This window comes from Canis aureus, chromosome X, assembly GCF_053574225.1.
Source record: "Canis aureus isolate CA01 chromosome X, VMU_Caureus_v.1.0, whole genome shotgun sequence".
Classification (NCBI taxonomy): Eukaryota; Metazoa; Chordata; class Mammalia; order Carnivora; family Canidae; genus Canis; species Canis aureus.
Genome location: NC_135649.1, coordinates 17,247,465 through 17,268,649, shown reverse-complemented (window position 1 = coordinate 17,268,649; position 21,185 = coordinate 17,247,465). Strand labels below are relative to the sequence as shown.

General features: G+C 41.0%; 1 protein-coding gene across 4 annotated transcripts in view; it reads left to right on the top strand.

Moving 5' to 3' along the window:
• SLC9A6 (solute carrier family 9 member A6) overlaps positions 1 to 21,185 on the top strand; it is a 57,098-nt gene that overhangs the window by 23,767 nt on the left and 12,146 nt on the right. For 3 of the 4 annotated variants that reach the window (XM_077888202.1, XM_077888200.1, XM_077888203.1), the window contains 6 exons: positions 2,392 to 2,505; positions 6,904 to 7,015; positions 7,927 to 8,080; positions 12,174 to 12,263; positions 13,451 to 13,481; positions 15,782 to 15,861. In XM_077888202.1, the coding sequence (XP_077744328.1) occupies positions 2,392 to 2,505; positions 6,904 to 7,015; positions 7,927 to 8,080; positions 12,174 to 12,263; positions 13,451 to 13,481; positions 15,782 to 15,861 (581 nt within the window). The remainder of the gene's footprint in view (positions 1 to 2,391; positions 2,506 to 6,903; positions 7,016 to 7,926; positions 8,081 to 12,173; positions 12,264 to 13,450; positions 13,482 to 15,781; positions 15,862 to 21,185) is intronic. The other variant, XM_077888201.1, reaches the window with a different exon arrangement.

Below are 21,185 nucleotides of genomic sequence, written 5' to 3'. Positions count from 1 at the left end.
ATCCCAGTACCCCGGAGATCATGACCTGAGCCAATTAACCACTGAGCCACCCAGGTACCCTGGAAAGGGCTCCTGATAAAGCAGGAGCAAATGTCCTTATTCTTTTTTTCTTTATTCTGGAGCTACAAGTTTAGTATATGGCCTGTGTTTTTTTCCTAACTTCTCAAAAGAGATTAGATTTTTCTTCCACCAAGCATATACACTGGGCTACAGATCTCTTTTATGAATTAATTCACTGCAGTAAGCGTAGGGAGGAAAATCAGCTGGGGTGTTCAGTATTTTTCTAGGCAATGGAGTGGAGAATTTGAGGAAAACAAGGTAGGAGTTTCCAGTCTTGTTGGTAATACGAAGCTGTATAACATTAAAAAAAAAAAAACCCCAGGGGATCCCTGGGTGGCTCAGCAGTTTAGTGCCTGCCTTTGGCCCAGGGCATGATCCTGGAATCCCAGGATTGAGTCCCGCATCAGGCTCCCTGCATGGAGCCTGCTTCTCCCTCTGCCTGTGTCTCTGCCTCTCTCTCTCTGTCACTCATGAATAAATAAATAAAATCTTTTTAAAAACCCAGATTAATAGAACTTCTATATTGTGTGTTTCACATGATATGTCATACAAGAAGTCACAAGGGAAATGGTCTGAGGCTTGAGGAGGCTAGAAAACTATCATAGAAGAAATGGTTAACCTAGAAAGACAGGAAGGATTCAGAAAAACAGAAAAAGCGTAAGAAAAAAATCAGAAAGGAAACAATACTGGCAAAGACAGAAACAAAAAGGTGGCTAATGTTAGCGAAAGGAAGGCCGCAAAGTCTGGTGCAGGGGTGGGCAAATGATGGCCAAACCTCCCTGTAAAGTCTGTGAGCTGAGGATGATTTTTACATTTCTAAATGGTTGGAAACAAAAGATTTTGTGACACACGAAAATTATATGACATACAAATTTCAGTGTCCGTTAGTAGTTTTACTGGCACACTGCCACCCCTATTTTTTAACATGTAGTCTGTGGCTGCTTTTGTGCTACATTGGTAGAATTGAATGATTGTGATGGGCCCTATGTGGCCCACACAGCCTCAAAATGTTTACTCTCTCTCTCTCTCTCTCTGGTCCTTCATAGGAAAAATTTGCCAGCTCTTGATTTTATGGATTAAAGCAGAGAGTCTGTGTTGTTCCAAATCCTGGTTCCACTACTTGCTGGCTGTGTGACTAGGGGCAAGTTCCATAACTTCTCTGTACTTCAGTTTTGTCATCTTTAAAATGAGGGTAACAATAGTACCTACCTCATAGAGTTGTGAGATTAAAATGAAATAATGCTTGTAAAGTCCTTAGCATAGTATCAGACACATAGTAAAAAAATGGATAAAGTTAAGCCATTATCATTAAACAAATAAGTAACTAATGATAATAGTATATTAAGTCATTTAAATTAAGTACATGCTTACTTATTTCCATTTTTAATTCCCATTTTTCAAGAATGAGGCAAGCCCAGTTTAGAAAGGTTATCTTGCCCAAAGCCACACAGCCAGCAAGTGGGAAAAGCAAGATTCAAGCCAAGGCATTTTGACTCCTGGGCCCATGTTGTTACTTAACCACCACCCTGTTTTAGTGGGGCAGAGGGCTTGTGTTCAAGAGCAGTGGTAGATAACTCGGATGGACAGAGGGACGCTGGATTACAGAGGGCCTGGAATTCATTTGACAAGTCACCAGGCTCAGATCCCTGCTCTGTCAGGAACACTTGACAAGCTGTGGCATGAATGGGCAGGGGTGGGCAGACAGCAGCAGGGGTACAGAGCACAGGGCTATCATGCGTAAACCCATACTCCCTGAACCAGGGCTGAGACCCATGTAAAAAGTGAAATCAGCAACAAGGTGGTGATATGAAAGTTGTCATGAAACATTTGATGCCAAGAGAAAAGAATTTGAACTGGATCTTCCAGTCTAAAAGAGGGTGGCGTCTTCAAACTGCCATGTCAAGAGAGACTCACTGGGTGAGGGTACAGAACAGGGGCAACAGGAATACGGTTCAGGACCCTTTGCATTATTACGGGTGGGGTGTAATGAAAGCTATAGACTAAGGCAGTGACAGGGGCAAGAAACATCCCCAAAGAAAACTTGACAGGGTTTGGAGGAGGAGGAGGAGGGGGAGGGGGAGGAGGAGGGTGACTGAACATGGGGATTGACAAAGGAAGCTGATGGGGGATGTGTGGGAACATTTCTGGCTTTTTCTGAGGGACTAGAAAATGTCATCTCTGTATTTGCTTCCTCCCGAAGCACATATTTTAGGGATATACATGAGCTTTATGTATGTGAGGTGTCTTCGTCTTTATCTTCATGATGTTTGTGTTTTCAGATTACGTAACTTAATGTATTTACTGGACTAACCTTTTAAAATTTCGTTTCAGTTGTTTGAGCTTCTCAATTTCTTGGCAGAGAATTTCATCTTCTCCTACATGGGACTGACACTGTTCACCTTCCAGAACCATGTCTTTAACCCAACATTTGTAGTAGGCGCATTTGTATCCTTTATTACGTGTTCTGTTTTGAAAACTTCTTTTCAGTTGAGATTCGCACATGTTTTCTGGATGATGAGTGATAAGAATACATTTAAATATATAAAATTTTCCTCAGTAAAACAAAGAAGGATTCCAACTCTTGTTCCTGTTCTATTTTTTATTCTGTTCTCTTTTCATTTTCGTTTATTACACAAATAACACAGGTTGAAATGACAGAAAAAAAGTCTTTGCTCATTCCACCAGTCCCTGAGAATAAAACTGTTTATCCTCTGTCACTGAATGGAAGACAGAGAGAGAGTAGATCCTGGGAAAGAGTTTGCCAGTCTGTACCACAGGGCAGTAGTTGCAAGATGGTGAAAGGCTAAATGAGGCTGCTTTGCTCTGGCTCTGGCTCTGGCTTTAAAAACCAGCCAAAATGGGGAAGCTGGGTACATGAAAGAGAGCACTCAGTAGTGCCAGCCTTAGGAGAAGGCAGGAGAAAATGAAATCCAACATGTGGGGAGGGTTTGGCCTCCAGAAGGAGGAGGAACAGCCCCACCATTGTTCCAGGAGAGGACAGGGAATGTAAAGATGCAGGTAAACACCTGTAAGATGGAGTTCCTGTTTGATGGCTTCTATTTTTATCTGTAAAGTAGGTGGTGAGCATCTGCTGAGAGGGAGGGAGGAGTAGGTGGCCTATCAGTTATTTATTGTATAACAAAGTCCCCTAAAATGTAGCAGCTTAAAACAACAAACATGTATTACCTCACACAGTTTCTGAAGGTCAGGAATCCAAGAACAGTTTAGTTGGGTTCTGGCACAGCGATCTCTCGTGAGAATGCGTCACGCTGTGGACTGGGGCTATACTCTTTCAGGACTTGACTGAGGCTTGCAAGATCCTCCCCAAGTTCACTCACATGGTCATTAATCAGAGGCCTAAGTTTTGCTTCAGGGGACCTCTCCATGGGGCAGCTCACAACATAGCTTCCCCCAGAGGGAGTAAGCTGAAAGAGCACCAAGATGGAAGCTGAAGTGCTGTTTATAACCTAATCTTGAAAGTGACCATCATCCCTTCCGCCCACATTCTATTGGTCACACTGGTGGACCCTGGTACAGTGTGAGCAGGGACTACACGAAGGTATGGATACTAGGAAGCAGGGATTGGGAACCATATTGACGGCTGGCTTCCATGGATGATAGGAGTTTTGAGGAGAAGGCTTGGAAATAGACATAGAGAGCGGACGAGCAAGTGAGTGAGTTGACTGAAGAAATGCAGTAGGATTGCCGAGCAGCATTAAGGACTCATTAGAGTTTGAGGAATAGGTACTAACAGTAGAATCAAGTCTGCCCTGTTGTACAACTTTGTCGAGGAGTACTTGGCTGGAAGCACGAGGAAAGAGAGAGATGGGTCCTTTGAGGTTTGGGGTTTAGTCAAGTGAGTACAGTGAAAACCCAGAGAGGGACAAATGAGTGTAGGGTACAGGGAAGAGTGTTATTAAGATGTGGCTGAGAAAGGAAGTGAAGAAATGAGGACTGGTTGTTTGAGGGAAGACTTGAGGGTTCTTTGGATGGGAGGTCCCAGGGAGGTAGAGGTGAGGAGCCATCCAAGGGGAATAGATAAACGTGAAACATGAAAGCAGAGAATGTGTTTAGAGAGGGAGATGTTTAAATTAGTGGTTTCCAAAAGAACTATTTTTTAAAACTACTTCAGAATGAAGCCAAAGAGATTACCAGAAATATTTTTAAAATTAAAGCTTGAAGCAGGATCTCTATTAGAAAGCAAGGTATTACTGAAATGCCATTCTGTATTTAATCTTCTGGGAATGAACTTCAGGCAAAAAAAAAAAAAGAGGAAAACCCTATTAAGAGAAGAAACCTAGCTGGAAGACTCCCATGAGATCAGTCACTTCATATCCTGCTAGTCTTTGAGAAACTTTTGAGCAGTCAACTGGCTCGATCTACTATACTTATCCAGAAATGAGGCTAAATATTCTCTATAGGTTTCTGAGTCTGTGAGGACTCAGGTTCCTCAGTGAAAAAGCCTACCATGAAAATTGACTTTTACCAGGAGAGAGTTGTCCTCTTGCTGGCTGTATTAGTTAGATATAGGTTTGACTTTATGTGCCAGTGACCCAAATTAACCAAGGTTTGTTTATTTTTTTAATTTTTTTCACTTTTTAAAAAAGATTTTTATTTATTTATTCGAGAGAGAGAGAGAGGGAGGCAGAGACACAAGCAGGAGGAGAGGCAGGCCCCATGCAGGGAGCCCCATGTGGGACTCGATCCTGGGACTCCAGGATCACGCTCTGGGCTGAAGGTGGAGCTAAACCGCTGAGCCACCTGGGCTGCCCTAACCAAGGTTTAAACAAGACAGAAGTTTCTTTCTTTCTCATGTCAGAGTCTGAACTGTTGTGGCAGCTATGCTCCACAGGGTCATCAGGGACCCAAGCAGCCTTTTTGCACCCATCTTTAGGGAGTTGCCGTTATTCTTAGGGACCAGCATGGCTCACCCCTGTGTCTGCCATTTCCTTTTAAGGACATGACCCCAAATAGGCACACATCACTTCCACTTAACATCCATTGGGTTACATGGACTTACAAGAGAAGCTGGGCATTCTATTCTTTAGGTGACTGTGTATGCAGATGAAATTTGGAGGTAAAAGTGAGGAGGGTCTATGATTAGAGAGGAAGAGAAGTCTAGACATTGAGGATATAACTAGCAGTCACTGCTACATTGGCCCATGTGTTTTGTTATTATTTTCTTATTTTTTTAGAGAATTGCTATTTAATTGTTATTTATTTAATTGTTATTATTGTTATTAAAACCTTTGCAATCTAAAGTAGTTTTAGATTTATAGGAAAATTGTGAAGATAATACAGGAAGTTCTTATATACCCCACACCCAAGTTTGCCTGTTATTAATATCTCACATTAGCATGATACACTTGCCACAATTAATGAACCAGTATTGACACATTATCTTTAGATCAAGCTCATACTTAATGCAGATTCTCAGAATCATCCTCTTGATAATCTGTGAACTCCTATTCCGGTAGTGAGAAACCTGGCTTCCACCGTCCACCATCCTATTTCCTTAATTGTTCCATTCCAGCACATATAGGAGTATCAGAATTGTTAACCAGTACTCCCATAGCAAACAACTTGACTAACAAGCACATGATGCTTATGTGCAGTTCCTTGTGCTGGTAATCTTACAGCCTCTGTCCACCTCCAGTGTTACTTAGGTCAACACTGTTTACTCCAACTAGTTTGTTTTTTCTCCTCCCCCACTTTCCCCAACCTTGGTTTTTTTTTTCATCTTAAATGTTCCTTTATATCCCTTTTAGAAAATGGGACAGAGGGATCCCTGGGTGGCGCAGCGGTTTGGCACCTGCCTTTGGCCCAGGGCACGATCCTGGAGACCCGGGATCGAATCCCACGTCGGGCTCCCGATGCATGGAGCCTGCTTCTCCCTCTGCCTATGTCTCTGCCTCTCTCTCTCTCTTTCTCTCTCTGTGTTACTATCATAAATAAATAAAAATTAAAAAAAAAGAAAATGGGACGGAGACTGTATTATAACAAAATAAACATTGTAATTGCAAAGCAGGAATCTCTACACACAGCAAGCTGGGCAAAAAGACACGAGGACTGGTTTCTAGTTAAAGCCAATCTGAATTTCCATTAAGACTTCCATTTGAAGCAGGGTGGAAGTATAGACTTGGAGGAACACATCTGGGCAAGTAGGAATTTCAGTTGTAGGAGAGATTAGAGCTGCCCTTTTCTTTGTTCTGAGGAAGCAAGGGCAAGTTTAGTCTGTATAACTTTCCCTCCCACCAACACAGACTTAAATTAAGATGGCTTAACCTATGATATTAATAATCTTACCATTATACCAAAGAAGATCAGCTTTTAAATGTGTTTCTATTCATCTAATGCATTTCGCATATGTTAGAGCTGCACTGTCCAATTTGGTAGTAATTAACTGTGTGTAATTATTTAAATTTAAGTTAATTTAAATGAAATAAAATTGAAAGTTTATTTCCTTGCTACTCTAGCCACATTTCAGGCACTCACCATGTTAGTGCAGATATAGAACATTGTTGTCATCACAGAAAGTTCCATCAGATAGCACTGTTACCAGAAGCAAAAGACTGTTAGAGACTGAATTTCTTTTTTTTTAAGATTTTATTTATTTATTTGAGAGAGAGTGCGCATGCATGGTGGTGGGGGGAAGGACAAGCACAGGGCTCAATCTCATGACCTTGAGATGCCCTGAGCCAAAAATCAAGAGATGCTTAACTGACTGAGTTACCCAGGTACCCCAGAGACTAAGCTCCTGAAGATAGTCTCTCACCATCTTGAATGTGTAGCCTAGATAATATTAATAGTAAAAAGAAATCGGCCTTAACATTTTAATTTCAGATTGCTATTTTCTTGGGAAGAGCTGCTAATATTTACCCCTTGTCCCTCTTACTTAATTTGGGTAGAAGAAGTAAGATTGGATCAAATTTTCAGCACATGATGATGTTTGCTGGTAAGTTGTAATTTTCCCTCTCTTGGCCCACTCCAAGAAACCACTCACAACACATATGCTAGCTTGATTTTAAACAGAAATGATATGCTAATAATATAAGACTCCCTTAAACCTTGAAGTTGCAACCTCCAATGGAAAATTCTTTTTATAGTGTCCTGTTCCGTTATGTGAGAATTTTTTTCTGGTTTCAAATTCCTGATTCAGAAATATGTCACATGTAGTGGAGAAGATAAAGATTCCTGCATTTTCACACAAAAATCTATATGTGAGTTTTTATGGCAGTTATAGTCATAATTGCCAAAACCTGGAAACAGCCCAGTGGGTGAATGAATAGGCAAATCATAGGACATCTATGAGGCCATGGGGTGTTCCTTAGCACTAAAATGTCAAACTAGTGATATGTACAACAACATGGATGCACCTCAGAGGCATCACCCTGAGTGAATGAAGCCAGTCTCCAAGGATTATATCCTCAAAAAGATAAAAGCACAGTGGTGGAGAACAGCTCAATGGCTACCTGGGCTTTGGCAGGGTGACAGAGAGGTTGGGCTAAAAAGATATAGCACCAAGGATTTGGTGAGGGGGAAGTTAGGGGTGGTGACACTGCTCTGTGCTTTGGTTGTGCTAATGGACATGCACCTGTGCATTGTTAAAACTCACGGGACTGAATGTGAAAAAAGTGGATTTTACTGGATGTAAATATAAAAATAAATTTTAAAATATTTCTAAAGGCCAGCACATGTCAGTATCCTCTAATTCTCTGTACCTATACATACTTTTGTATGTTAATATAGATTCCATATTTGTTCAGATGCTTCTAAGTTCTTAAGACTGTGCCTTATTTTTCTGAATTTCCAAAGCTTGCATTGGTAATGAGTTATTGAAGAAATGCCTCTTTCATGCCCTTGCAGGCCTCCGTGGCGCAATGGCATTTGCTTTGGCCATTCGAGATACTGCCACTTACGCACGGCAAATGATGTTCAGCACCACACTTCTGATTGTGTTTTTTACTGTGTGGGTATTTGGTGGTGGCACCACTGCCATGCTGTCGTGCTTGCATATAAGGTAGGTCATGTCTGGGGACCTCATTTTAATATTAAACTCTAATTTAGGGGTTTTTTTTCTTTCAATTATGAGAAAAGTTTAAGCTTTGGCAAATGTATAATGTTTTATTTTTTCTTTTTAAAAATTATGTAACCTGTAGTACAAAGAAAATGGGAAATGTGCAAAAGAAAGTTAAAAACCATTGTTTACACTTTGAGGGTTGCCCTTCCAGATCTCTTGCTATGTGTTATATGTATTTTTAACAAAAAGGGACAGCACCGCAGGTATTCTTGTAAAGCAATTTTTAAACGTAATATAGCATGGACATGTATGCTAGGAAATATATTTGCATTAGAAATTCATGGCTGCATACATAATTTATTTAACCAAATCCCTATCTTTGTATTTTTGCATTGTTTCTAGGATTTTTCTGTTACCATTACCATTTGAGAATTTTGCTATTAATGTTACCATTAACAGTGTGAACATTCATAAAAGCACACACTATTGTGCACTTGTTTGATTATTTCCTTAGGATCCATTCCTAGGAGTGGCATTGCTTGGTCAAAGGATAATGCATATATTAAGGCTTTTGATCCATATCACCCAATCAGATCAAAAATGTTTTTTCTCATCTACAGCATATGAAAAAGTCCAGTTTATCCCAACCCTAATCAGTACTAAACATTATGCTTCTTTTTCAACTTTATGATCAGCATTGTTTCTAACCTGATTATCCAAACCCAAGATTTGGAGGACTTAGTGTTAAATGCATACTAGTTAATGTATTCAATTGGAAAGCTCCGGCCTCTCAAGAGTTCTGTATTGTTTCCATGGATACAGCAGCCTGTGTTGCTAAAGCTTTTGTAGATTTTAGTTCTGTGTTTGGCTGAAACTTCATAGACCTTCTCCTGAGCCTATAGAATGTGTAGAGTTCATTACAGAAAACAGTATTTCACATTTTATAGAATTTGTTCTCCATTTTTTCATTGTATTATAACTTTCTTTTAAACATTCTAAAGACCAGCTGGCCCTAAATCACACTTTGTATGTTGTTATTGTCTTTATTTCTTTTTACTGTTCAAACTCCTTTCTTAACATTTCTGTGCTATTATTGTGTATAATCAAAAATAATGTTCTTATAATTCTGATCATTACTTCAGGGAGGACCTGGCATTTGTTGAGCACCTACTATATGCTGGGCATTGTGCTAAGTGCATGTCACATATTTATCTAATCACAATAGCTCCATTTTACAAATGAGGAAATAGTGGCTTTAAAAGTTTCTAAGTTGTTCAAGGTCATACAGAGAATTAAGTAGCAGACAGAGCAGCCTCCAGTCTCACCTCATTTCTCATAGACTATGCTGCCTCAAGAAAGGAGGGTGTTAACTTTTGGAAGGATTAAACTCATTTCTTCCCTTAAGAGCTTGTAAATGAAGATTCTTATTCTACTGAGAACAAATTAAATATAAGATATTGGATGAAAAATAATGGTCTTCAGTAGAGTCTCAGTGTTTCCATGGACTCCATTCTCTTTCTTGGCAGCCCTCCACACAAAATACCCATGCCTATCCCCCCCAACTAAACTAAAAACCCCACCTAGAATTGAATCTACCTCAGCACACTTGCAAGCCCTTTGGCCCCATCTTGCCTGTCCTGGAGCATAGCTTGACAATTATACGCATTGCCTTAGGTTAGTTCTTGTTGTGGTTGTTTGGGGGGTTTTTTGGCCTCTGTGAGCAGAGGCTGGATTTTAAGTTTCTTTTCTCTCCTCCTCCCCACTCCAGATTTGTCTAGGACAATTTTGATGATGCTGAGAAGTCCTTAAAGTTTAAAATTCATACAGACTGAAGTTTGACTTTGAGTTCTTGCTCCTTCATTCTCCAATTCTGTGTTCTTGGGCAAGTTCTTGACTCTTTTTATGCCTCATGTTCCTCATTTGTAACCTGTGTGATAGTACCTGCCTCCTCCAGGGTTGTTGTGAGGATTCAGTGAGCTAATGTTTGTAAAGCTCTTAAGCACAGCACTTCCAACGTGCCTTTTATTTATTTGTTTGATTAATGCCAAATGATCACCAGCCATGTGCCAGGCACTGTTTTAGGCTCTTAGTGGTTCTCAGTGGAGGAGTGCAATTTGGCAATGTCTGGAGACATTTTTGATTGTCACAATCAAAGAGTGGAGGCTACTCCCAGCATCTAGTTAGCAGAGGCCAAGGATGCCTCTAGACATCCTATAGGGCACAGGATAGCACCCCCGCAACAAAGAATTGTCTGGGCCAAAATATCAGTAATGCAAAAGCTAAAAGACCCTGCTTTGGAGGGATACAGTGGTAGCAATAAAATAGGAAAGGTCTCTGGTCTCATGAAGTCTACATTTTACTGGAAGAAGACAGTAAGCTAGTAAACAAATGGATGAAAACAATTTAGGTGATATTAAGTGCTATGATAACAAACACGATACTGTGATAGTGACCAGGGATAGAGTGAATTTTATGCACAGAGGTCAGGTAAGGTCTCTTTGAGGTTCCATTTGAGCCCAGTCTACCTGAATGACAAGATATGGTGAGTTAAACAGTGAGCAGGAAGAAGAGTGGTCCAAGCAGTACAGGAAAGAAGTGCAAGGGTCTGAGGCAAGAGCATACTTTGCCTGTTTAGTGAACAGAAAAAAGCCCACATAGCTGGAATATGGTGATTGCAGGGTAGGTAGGAGATGAGGTAGGCAAGATCCTATAGGGGCAGGGGTTGGCAAATGTGTCCTGTAAAGGGCCAGATAGTAAATATTCTAGGCTTTGCAGGCCATATGGTATCTGTCTCAGCTACTCAACTCTCGCATGAAAGCAGCCATAGACAACACGTAAATCAGTTGGCGTGGCTGTGTTCCAACAAAACAGGAGGCATACTGGACATGGCCTGTGGGCCGTAGTTTGGGGAACCCTGCTATCTGGCCTTGAAGGACATGGTAAGGAGTTTGAATTTTAAAATCCAATCGGAAATCTTGTAGGACTTTAAAGGAAAGGAGTGACATGATCTATTTGACAGTGTGAAAGGATCGCTCCAGCTGTTGTGCGGACAAAGGATCCTCAGTGAGCTAGAGCCAGCTAGCCAGCTCTCCCTGCATCTTCTCACATGGTTTGTGACAGTCACACTTGGCTCCCTGTCATTTCCCACATAGACTTGGCACTTCTTGGTCTCTGAGCCTTTGCTCATACTGTTTCCTCTGCCGGGACTTCCCCTTCACTCCCAGGAAACAGCACAGCTCAGATGCCCCTTCCTCCCTTTGCCCTGTTCTGTCAGACCCCCTCCTCCCTTTGCTTTACATGGGTATGCCTGTTAGAGCACTTATCTCAGCCAGCCTTGTAATCATAGCAGTGCCAGAAGGGCTACTGTTCAGGGAGTGTGAGCTGAGGCATCAGACACTTCTAAAATCTTTAGATACATTTTCTCATTTAATCCTTTTATCAACTTTATGGGTGGATATTGTCCCCGTTTTCCAGGTGATAAAATCAGGGTTCTTCAGGCTATGTAACCTAAGTTCACCTAGCTAGAAAGGAGCTGAGGCCAGACATGGAGCCCAGCCCTCTCCGATTGCAAAGCCCTTGGGGATAGTGCTCTAGTTATGTCTATACCCCCAACTAGTCTGTGAGCTCCTTGAGGGCAGGCGCTGTGTCTCATTTGTGTCTATGCCCTGTGCCTAGCACAGTGCCTGGCAGATAATAAATGCTCTATAAATGTTTATTACACTGAACTGGCTTCCAGTAACATTCCATCTTAGTATTACAAATGTGCTATCTCCAAGACCACTAGATGTCACTTTAGATGCACAAATATGCCTAGAGTTTAATGTGGCTGAGAAGGTATTAAACAGCTTCTGGCCATTTAACAAGGACAAGACGAGCCTTTCTTTGAATTATGAATCTGGTCGTGGCCATCTGTTTTCAAGTACTTGACCATGACTCACTTGCCTTCCAGATGAGGTCTTGCATCAGTTTCCTCCCTATGGTGTATTCGCATTCTGGGATGCTACTGCTACAGCTTCTTACACTGCTATTTTTTCTGTGTTATCTGTAGTAGTGACCTTAATCGATAAACATTTGAGCACCTATTGTGTATCAGGTACTGTGCTAGACTCTGGGGCTACAGAGATGAATTGAGACATGGCCTTTACCCTCAAGGAGCTCACAGTCTATTTGGGGAGACTGACAGGTAAATAATTACACTCTACTGTGTTAAGTATTGTAATAGAGGAATATAGAAAGTGCTGTTGAAGCCCAGAGGAAAGAATGGTTCCACCTGCAGGGGTCATAGAATGGTTTATTTGGAACTCACCAAAGGAATAAGGAAAACATAGGGGACAGTGGATTTCAGATAGAGGGCAAAGGCATGGAGGCTTGGGAGAGGACGAGTTTGGGAAGAGGAGTAGGTGGTATAAATATATGTCTAATATAGGGTATGTAGAAGAGAATGAGAGGAATGAGAGTGGAACGTAGCTTGGGGTGGCAGGGCTCGCTAGGCTGTAGAGAGCCTTCAGTGCCACCCAAAGGGCTTTAGACCTGACCCTCTGGGTTGTAAGCCACTCTGAGAGTCTTTTGCCGGGGGAACGACCCAGTGAGTTCTATGCTTTAGACAGCTAACTGCAGAGGACAGCCTGGCAGCTGGACAGCCTTACTACCAATTGCAACAGACCTCATGAGTCACAACGAGGCCTTGAGCTTGAGCTGTTGGAATGGAAATGAGAGAAGATGTGAGAAATGGTTTAGAGAAAGAACAGACAGAGTAGTGGGTGCCGGTGTTGAGAGAGTGGAGTCAAAACTTCATAATGAAGCTGTTCCCTGGGATACGGGAAGCAGGAATTTTAAGCAGATAAAAGAGAATTATGAAGAACCCAGGCTAATATCTGTCCATTAGCCTATGGGGCGGGGCGGCGGTAGGGGGGACTGTAAATGGGCCCTCTCTTCAGTCATCATAACAGAATGTTGCCATGAGAGCTGAGAGGTCCGAAAACACGTAGCTCTCTCCTGGAACTGCACTATGCCAGCCTTGCTTTTGGAACTACCCATTGGTTCCTATTCAGCAACTAGGGCAGTGTTGCTTTCCCCATCTCTGCTTCCAGTGCCCTGCCATTTAGGGAAGAGAATGTTATTTTTCTGAAACTGATAAGTGGGATTGCAGGAGGAGAATTGTTAGTAGACCATGCCTGCCTCGGGATCCGGGCTGTTGCTAAGGAAAGTAACAGGAGCCAAAATGGACATCAGCAACCAGAGAGAAGCAAGAAAATGTTAACCATTCCAGAGCTTGTGTATCAGGGAAAGTAGCGGCCCAAATAGGCACATATGTGAATAGACCTCATTTTGGCCTCAAGATCTCATTTGCCTTTTGTGTTTCTCCTTTAGGGTTGGTGTTGATTCCGACCAAGAACATTTGGTAAATATGCATTTGTGTTGTCTCTAGCATTTCCATCAAACGTGCAGCTGTTCAGAAAGAAAATGGCCTCCCGTAGACTTCATGCCACTATTATTTTAGATCCTGTCCTGTTCGTACCAGCTTTTAACTGACATCATTACTGGCTTTTCTCACTGCTCCATAGAGACAAAACCAAATTTTAGACAACATGTGGTTATCAGGGGTGACGGCTCTCCTATCTGTGGGCCAGCCTGAGCTTTGGCTGTGGAGGGGAACAGTCCCTTAAGCACTCCTGGGTTTTCAAGCGACTGCTCTGGCACATGGAGCCTTTTTCCACTCTGGTTTGCGCATGAAGGCTTGTCTCTGATGTCAGTCCCACTCCAGCTGCTCTTCCTGTGTAACTTTCAAATTGGATGACCAGCAGCTGCCCTTGAGAACCTCCTAGAAGCTTTGAAATCTTTAACCAGTCTTCCCTGGCTGTTCAGGAGAATGTACTTTTTTGTACTTTCCCCCTGCCTCTACCTTGCCCTTGCTTAATTCGAGGTACCCTTTTCTCATTTGTTCCTCTGAACCTGAGCCCGGTAGGTCACTTCTCTAGACTGGCCACCTTTTCTGCTGTTTTCCATCTGCTTTTTAATGGCTTCTGAGCACCACTGAATACATGACACTATCCTAGACATTAGATAGGAAATCACAAAAATTATGTTTTTAAAGATGGAAAGCCTCTCTTCCAAAACATATTCTTTTTCTTGTCTGAAACAAGCTGTGGTCTATTTGTCTTCAGGGTGTAGTTCAAAAAAGAAAATCATTTCTCAGATTCATTTCCTAAATGCTAATTTTGTTAGCTGTTGAGTGATGAGTGTATATGTAATACAGTAAGTACTTGCCTCTTTTGTGGGTCAGAACTGGACAAGTATAGTTTCATGGGCTAGAAATACTTGTGCAAACCAGACTGGATAAATCCCCATGATGCCGAGATGCTGGGCTAGTTTCTAAGAGGTAGTAGTTCTTCAGTGCCTCCACCCTTGTGTCCAAACAAGAATAAAGTATCATACAATTCACCAGACAAATGCTTGGTCATGATCCACATAAGTCTCCGCCTGCTATGTCACCTCTGTCACCACAGAGGAGAAAGGGGAACGGAGAAACCCAGGTAGGTGAGTACTAGCTGTAAGATACAGAAAAAAAATACCGTTTTTCCCTTGCTTTCCAAACCCTATGGGTGTCTTGCTTTGTTATATTGTGTAGGCAATATTTCAAGTGTCCCCTGGGAAGCAGAGAGGAATGTGATAGTAAGTAATGGAGCATATGGGGTTTAGGTGTATAAGTGTTTTGCGGTGAGGGAATCGTGAGATTTATAGATCAGTTGCTCTTCAAAACACAGATACACAAACCTTTGTTTACCAGTGTGAAAGGAAGGAAGTACAGGTGTTTTTCAGGTCTCCTAGGCCCGTACAGCATTCTCAAACATTCTTATATTGTATATGTTTTGATACATGTTGAGAGGAAGATTGATTTTTTTTTTGAGAGGAAGATTGATTAATTGATATTGAAGATTAGGAAGGATAGGAAAGAACCAAAATCCAGTATATAAACTCTGTGTTCTCAGAAAGCATAGAACCGTGGAACATCCACACTAGAAGGGGCCTTTGAGATTCTTTACACCTTGCACTGCATACACAAAGAAATCCAGGCTCAGAGGGGGGAAGGGACTTGTCCAACTAGTTCATGTCAGAGCTGAGGTGAACCAGATCACCTAACTCCCATTGCTGACTGTGCCACATTACAAATATGGACCCAGTTTGTTTTTGGAAACTATTTTAGAAGAGGCCTGCTTGCTATGTTAGTTTTCAGTTCTAGCCAGTCAGGCTTACCATGGAATTTTTTTTTTTTTGCTAGCTTTCATTTTCCTAGTGTTTTAAGAACATAGTAGCATCTTTGCAAATGCCAGTTACTTTTGGAACCCATATCAACTCCCAAAGATAGGGATAGGATGTCAATGTGATGTTTTCTACTTAAGATGCAGTTCACATTGTGGGTATAAGTCTTTCAGATTTAAGGATTAATTATTCCACATTGATTTTTCTAAATGACAATAGACTCATAAATCAGCAGGCAGCCTGAGTAATAGAGGTGTTTGGAAAAACATTTCAGTTTTGTATTCCAAAGCTGCAATATACAAGCTATTAAGTTTCTAATCTTACCCATGATAGAGAGTATCTTGTATGAAGTAGGCCCTATTTCCAAGTCTACAAAGAAATGATTCTAAATTGTTTTTTTGTCTTGGTATATGTATTGATTTCTTTATTATCTGTTTGCAGGGTATTCCTGAAAATGAGAGAAGAACCACCAAAGCAGAGAGTGCCTGGCTTTTCCGGATATGGTACAACTTTGACCATAAGTATCCTTAACTGAGGGGAAAACATGGTAGTGTGAACATGGCCAGTTTCAACTTAATGGAACAGCTCTTCTGACTCTTCCCTTCCTGAAGTGGAATACAAAACCTACCTTGGGTCTTCCCTTTCCCCTTCAGTGTGGTGGCTGGAGAAGGTTATTAAAAGCAATCCACACAAACCAATTCCCCTGAAAAACCCATGAAGCCACCAGAGACCAGTTCATGCAAAACGTGGCTGTGTGAAGAGCCTCAGGAGCCCTTATGGTAGACTTTTCTTCCATTTTTTGTCCTATTTATTGAGCAGTCATTGTCTTTTACCTGATTTAGTGAATCTTGCAAAAGATACTTGCTGGTCCTTGTCAGTGCACTTGCTAGGGTAAAAGAGGAAAGGCTGCCTTAGGGAAGAGCTCAAGGATGAGATGAAAATAGAGTCATATTAGAGATCACAGTAGCCAGTGATGGGCCTATTTTCCCTAAGCTTTCAGGAGGCTGGAAGATTTGCCTCTCTACTCAGGGTGCCAGTGTTTCATTGTTCACCAAATCTCTTTCTTCTCCTGTTGTAACTGTCTTCTTCATAATGCTACTTTGGGTCGTGTTATGTTCTATGACCTGTTTAAGGTATGCCTTTTAAAAAACATTTTATCCCTTACTATTTATTAAAATGAATTTCTTTTTTTTTTTTTAAAGATTTTTACTAGGGACACCTGGGTGGCTCAGCAGTTGGGTCCCTGCCTTCGGCTCAGGTCCTGATCCCAGGATCAGAGATCGAGTCCCACATCGGGCTCCCTGTGAGGAGCCTACTTCTCCCTCTGCCTGTGTCTCTGCCTCTCTCTCTCTCAGTCTGTCTCTCTCATGAACAAATAAATAAATCTTTAAAAAAAAGATTTTTAACTTATTTGAGAGAGAGAGCGAACATGAGAGAGAGAAAGAGAGCATGAGCAGAGGGGAAGGATAAAAGGAGAAGCAGACTCCCCACTGAGCAAAGAGCCCAATGCAGAACTCGATCCCAGGATCTTGGGATCATGACCTGAGCCAAAGGCAGATGCTTAACTGAGCCACTCAGGGACCCTGAAATCAACTTCTTAGCTGAAAATTGAACTGGAAAAAGGTAACATGTAGTTCTTTCAGGCTGAGGCTTATTAGTAAATGAATCAAAAAGTGATTCATGTTCTACCAAAGAGAATTTGGGACAACCATGTAAAAAATGTTTCCCTTGCTATTTACTTTCTGATGGAAGCCTTATATATTTAAGAAAAATGCACATGGCACTTATCATTAGAAGCTACTATTTACTATATTCCCTTTGCGAGACTTTTATAGTCACTTTTTGCAAGTACTCAAGATTAAATTACTATATGGAAATAAGAATGCAAGCATGTGTGTGGTATTAAGACTCCCAATAGGGAGAGAGATCCTGCGTCTTTAAAATTGTTTAATGATTATGTCATTAATTTTGGCTCCATTATCAGCATTTTGGGTTATAAGCCACTCCCGTATCTCTTGGAGCTTTTTCTTCCCTCTGATTTAACAAAAATTGTCTAATGTTTGTTGCATAAAATGTTTTGTACATTTTCTGCATAATGTATGTACAAAACAAATAAATAATCCTAATGCAGAGAAAGAGTAGAATAATAGCTTATTTTTTCTGTATAATCTTATAGAAGTAAACACTAAGATTTGACTCAGTACTACACTGTTAAGTACTACTAGACTAAGACTCAGTAATTTTTTTTTGTTTTTTTGTTTTTGTTTTTTTTTTTAGTGAGAGAGAGAGAAGAGAGAGAGATTGAGAGCTGGGGCAGGGAGGGGCAAATGGAGAGGAGGAGAGAGAATTCTAAGCAGACTCCACACCCGACATGAGGCTCAGTCTCTTGACCTTGAGATCATGACCTGAGCTGAAAGCAAGATGGGATGCTTAACTGATTGAGCCACCCAGGCACCCCAAGACCCAGTAATTTTAATACCTAGTGCCCTAGTAGAATTAATCATTCATCATTCTAGATTTCAAGTCCTTTGTGTAGTCAGATTGTTATAATTGAGATATAACTTAAATAATATACCCAGATCTTAAGCTTGCGACCTATGTGTATATACCTATGTGGTTGCTACTCATGTGAAGATACATAGAACATTCCCAGCATCCCAGAAGCTTCCCTGTGTTCCCTTACAGTCAGTAGTGCCTTCCCTGCCACCCCCTTCCCCATAAAGGGCAACTGCTTATTCTGATTTCTAGCAACATGGATTGGTTTTACCTGGCTTTGATCTTCATATAAATGGAATCATATATTATGTATTATTTTATCTCTTGCTTTTTTCACTTAGCAACATGTAATTTATCCATATTGTTGCTTGTAGCAGTAATTCCTTCTTCTTCATTCCTGTATGGCGTTCCATAGTGTGATTATACTACAGATTTCTTTGGGTTTTTTTCCCAACCACTCTGTGGATGAACATTTAGGTTGTTTCCAGCTTTTGGCTATTACGAACAAAGTTTTGTTTGTTTTTTTTTAATAAATTTATTTTTTATTGGTGTTCAATTTACCAACATACAGAATAACACCCAGTGCTCATCCTGTCAAGTGCCCCCCACCAGTGCCCATCACCCATTCACCCCCACCCCCCACCCTCCTCCCCTTCCACCACCCCTAGTTCGTTTCCCAGAGTTAGGAGTCTTTTTTTTTTTTAATTTTTATTTATTTATGATAGTCACAGAGAGAGAGAGAGAGAGAGAGAGGCAGAGACACAGGCAGAGGGAGAAGCGGGAGAGAGAGAGAGAGAGAGAGAGAGAGAGGCAGAGACACAGGCAGAGGGAGAAGCGGGCTCCATGCACCGGGAGCCCGATGTGGGATTCGATCCCGGGTCTCCCGGATCGCGCCCTGGGCCAAAGGCAGGCGCCAAACCACTGCGCCACCCAGGGATCCCAGAGTTAGGAGTCTTTATATTCTGTCTCCCTTTCTGATATTTCCCACACATTTCTTCTCCCTTCCCTTCTATTCCCTTTCACTATTATTTATATTCCCCAAATGAATGAGAACATATAATGTTTGTCCTTCTCCTATTGACTTACATCATTCAGCATAATACCCTCCAGTTCCATCCACATTGAAGCAAATGGTGGGTATTTGTCATTTCTAATGGCTGAGTAATATTCCATTGTATACATAAACCACATCTTCTTTATCCATTCATCTTTCGATGGACACCGAGGCTCCTTCCACAGTTTGGCTATTGTGGACATTGCTGCTATAAACATCGGGGTGCAGGTGTCCCAGCGTTTCATTGCATCTGTATCTTTGGGGTAAATCCCCAACAGTGCAATTGCTGGGTCGTAGGGCAGGTCTATTTTTAACTCTTTGAGGAACCTCCACACAGTTTTCCAGAGTGGCTGGAAATGGCTGCACCATTTCACATTCCCACCAACAGTGCAAGAGGGTTCCCTTTTCTCCACATCCTCTCCAACATTTGTGGTTTCCTGCCTTGTTAATTTTCCCCATTCTCACTGGTGTGAGGTGGTATCTCATTGTGGTTTTGATTTGTATTTCCCTGATGGCAAGTGATGCAGAGCATTTTCTGATGTGCATGTTGCCAATGTCTATGTCTTCCTCTGTGAGATTTCTCTTCATGTATTTGCAAATGATGTATCAGATAATGGGCTAGTTTCCAAGATCTATAAAGAACTTATTAAACTCAACACCAAAGAAACAAACAATCCAATCATGAAATGGGCAAAAGATATTACAAACAAAGTTAAACATCCTTGTATGCATCTCTTGCTGACCATCAGCACTCATTCCTCTTGGGTACGTGCCTAGGAGAAAAATCTAAGGCAAGTATATTGTTCAGCTTTAATAGATATCGTCAACCAGTTTTCCACAAGGGTCATAACCAATTTACATGCCCACTAGCAACTCAAGGGAGTCCCACTTGTTCCACATCTCCACCGAAACTTGATGTTTAATTAACCTTTTAAATTTTAGCCATTTCCATGGGTGTGTAGTGATACCGCATGTGGTATAATTTGCATTTCTGTCATGGCCAATGAGATCATGCATCCCTTCATATGTTTATTGGCTATTTGGACTTCTTTTTTTTTTTTTTGATGTGTGTTTATTTAGTAGTTCTTTTGCCCATTATTTAATTGAATTGTCTTATCTTTTTCTTACTGACTTGTAGTTCTTTTTATGTTTCAGAATTGGGTTCTCTGTTGGTTATATGTACTATGAATATCTTCTATGTGGTCTATGTATACAATGGAATATTACTCAGCCATTAGAAACGACAAATACCCACCATTTGCTTCGACGTGGATGGACCTGGAGGGTGATATGCTGAGTGAAATAAGTCAATTGGAAAAGGACAAACATTATATGGTCTCATTCATTTGGGGAATATAAAAATTAGTGAAAGGGAATAAAGGGAAAGGACAGAAAATGAGTGAAAATATCAGTGAGGGTGACAAAACATGAGAGACACCTAACTCTGGGAAATGAACAAGGGGTAGTGGAAGGGGAGGTGGGCGGGGGGTTGGGATGACTGGGTGATGGGCACTGAGGGGTGCACTTGGCAGGATGAGCACTGGATGTTATGCTATATGTTGGCAAATTGAACTCCAATTTAAAATTTTTTAATTAATTAATTAATTTTAAAAAGAATATCTTCTCCTAGTCTGTAGCTCACCTTTTCTTTTTCTTGATCCTGTCTTGTGAGGAACAGAAATTCTTCATTTTAATGAGGCTTACTTTTCTTTTGGTGCTTTTGTGTCTTGATAAATCTTTTATATCCCAAGGTCCTGTGTTTTCTTCTAAAAATGTGATTGTCTTAGCTATCATATTTAAGTCTTTGACCCACCACAAATTAGTTTTTGTGTATGGTGTGAGGTATGGGTCAAGACCTACTTTTTTCCCATATGAGTAAGCAATTGACCCAGCACCACTTATTGAAAAGGCTATCCTTAACCCACTAAATTGCAGTGGAACCTTTGTTGTAAATCACTTGGCCATATGAGTAGAAGTCAGTTTCTGGACTTTCTTTTCCCTTTGACTTTTTTTTCCCACATCAATACCACATTCTGTTAATGATTGTACTTTGTAATAAATCTTGCTATCCAATATGGGAAATTCTACAGGTATATTATTCCTTAGTATTGCCTTGTTTATTTTAGGTTCATTGCATTTTCATCTGAATTATAAAAACAGCTTGCCACTTCCATACACTCACTCACTCACTGACTCACTCATCCACTCACCAAAAAGACCTGCTGGCAATTCTCTCAGGTTTCTATTAAATCAACAGATGAATTTGGAGAGAACTGACATCTTAAAAATATTGAG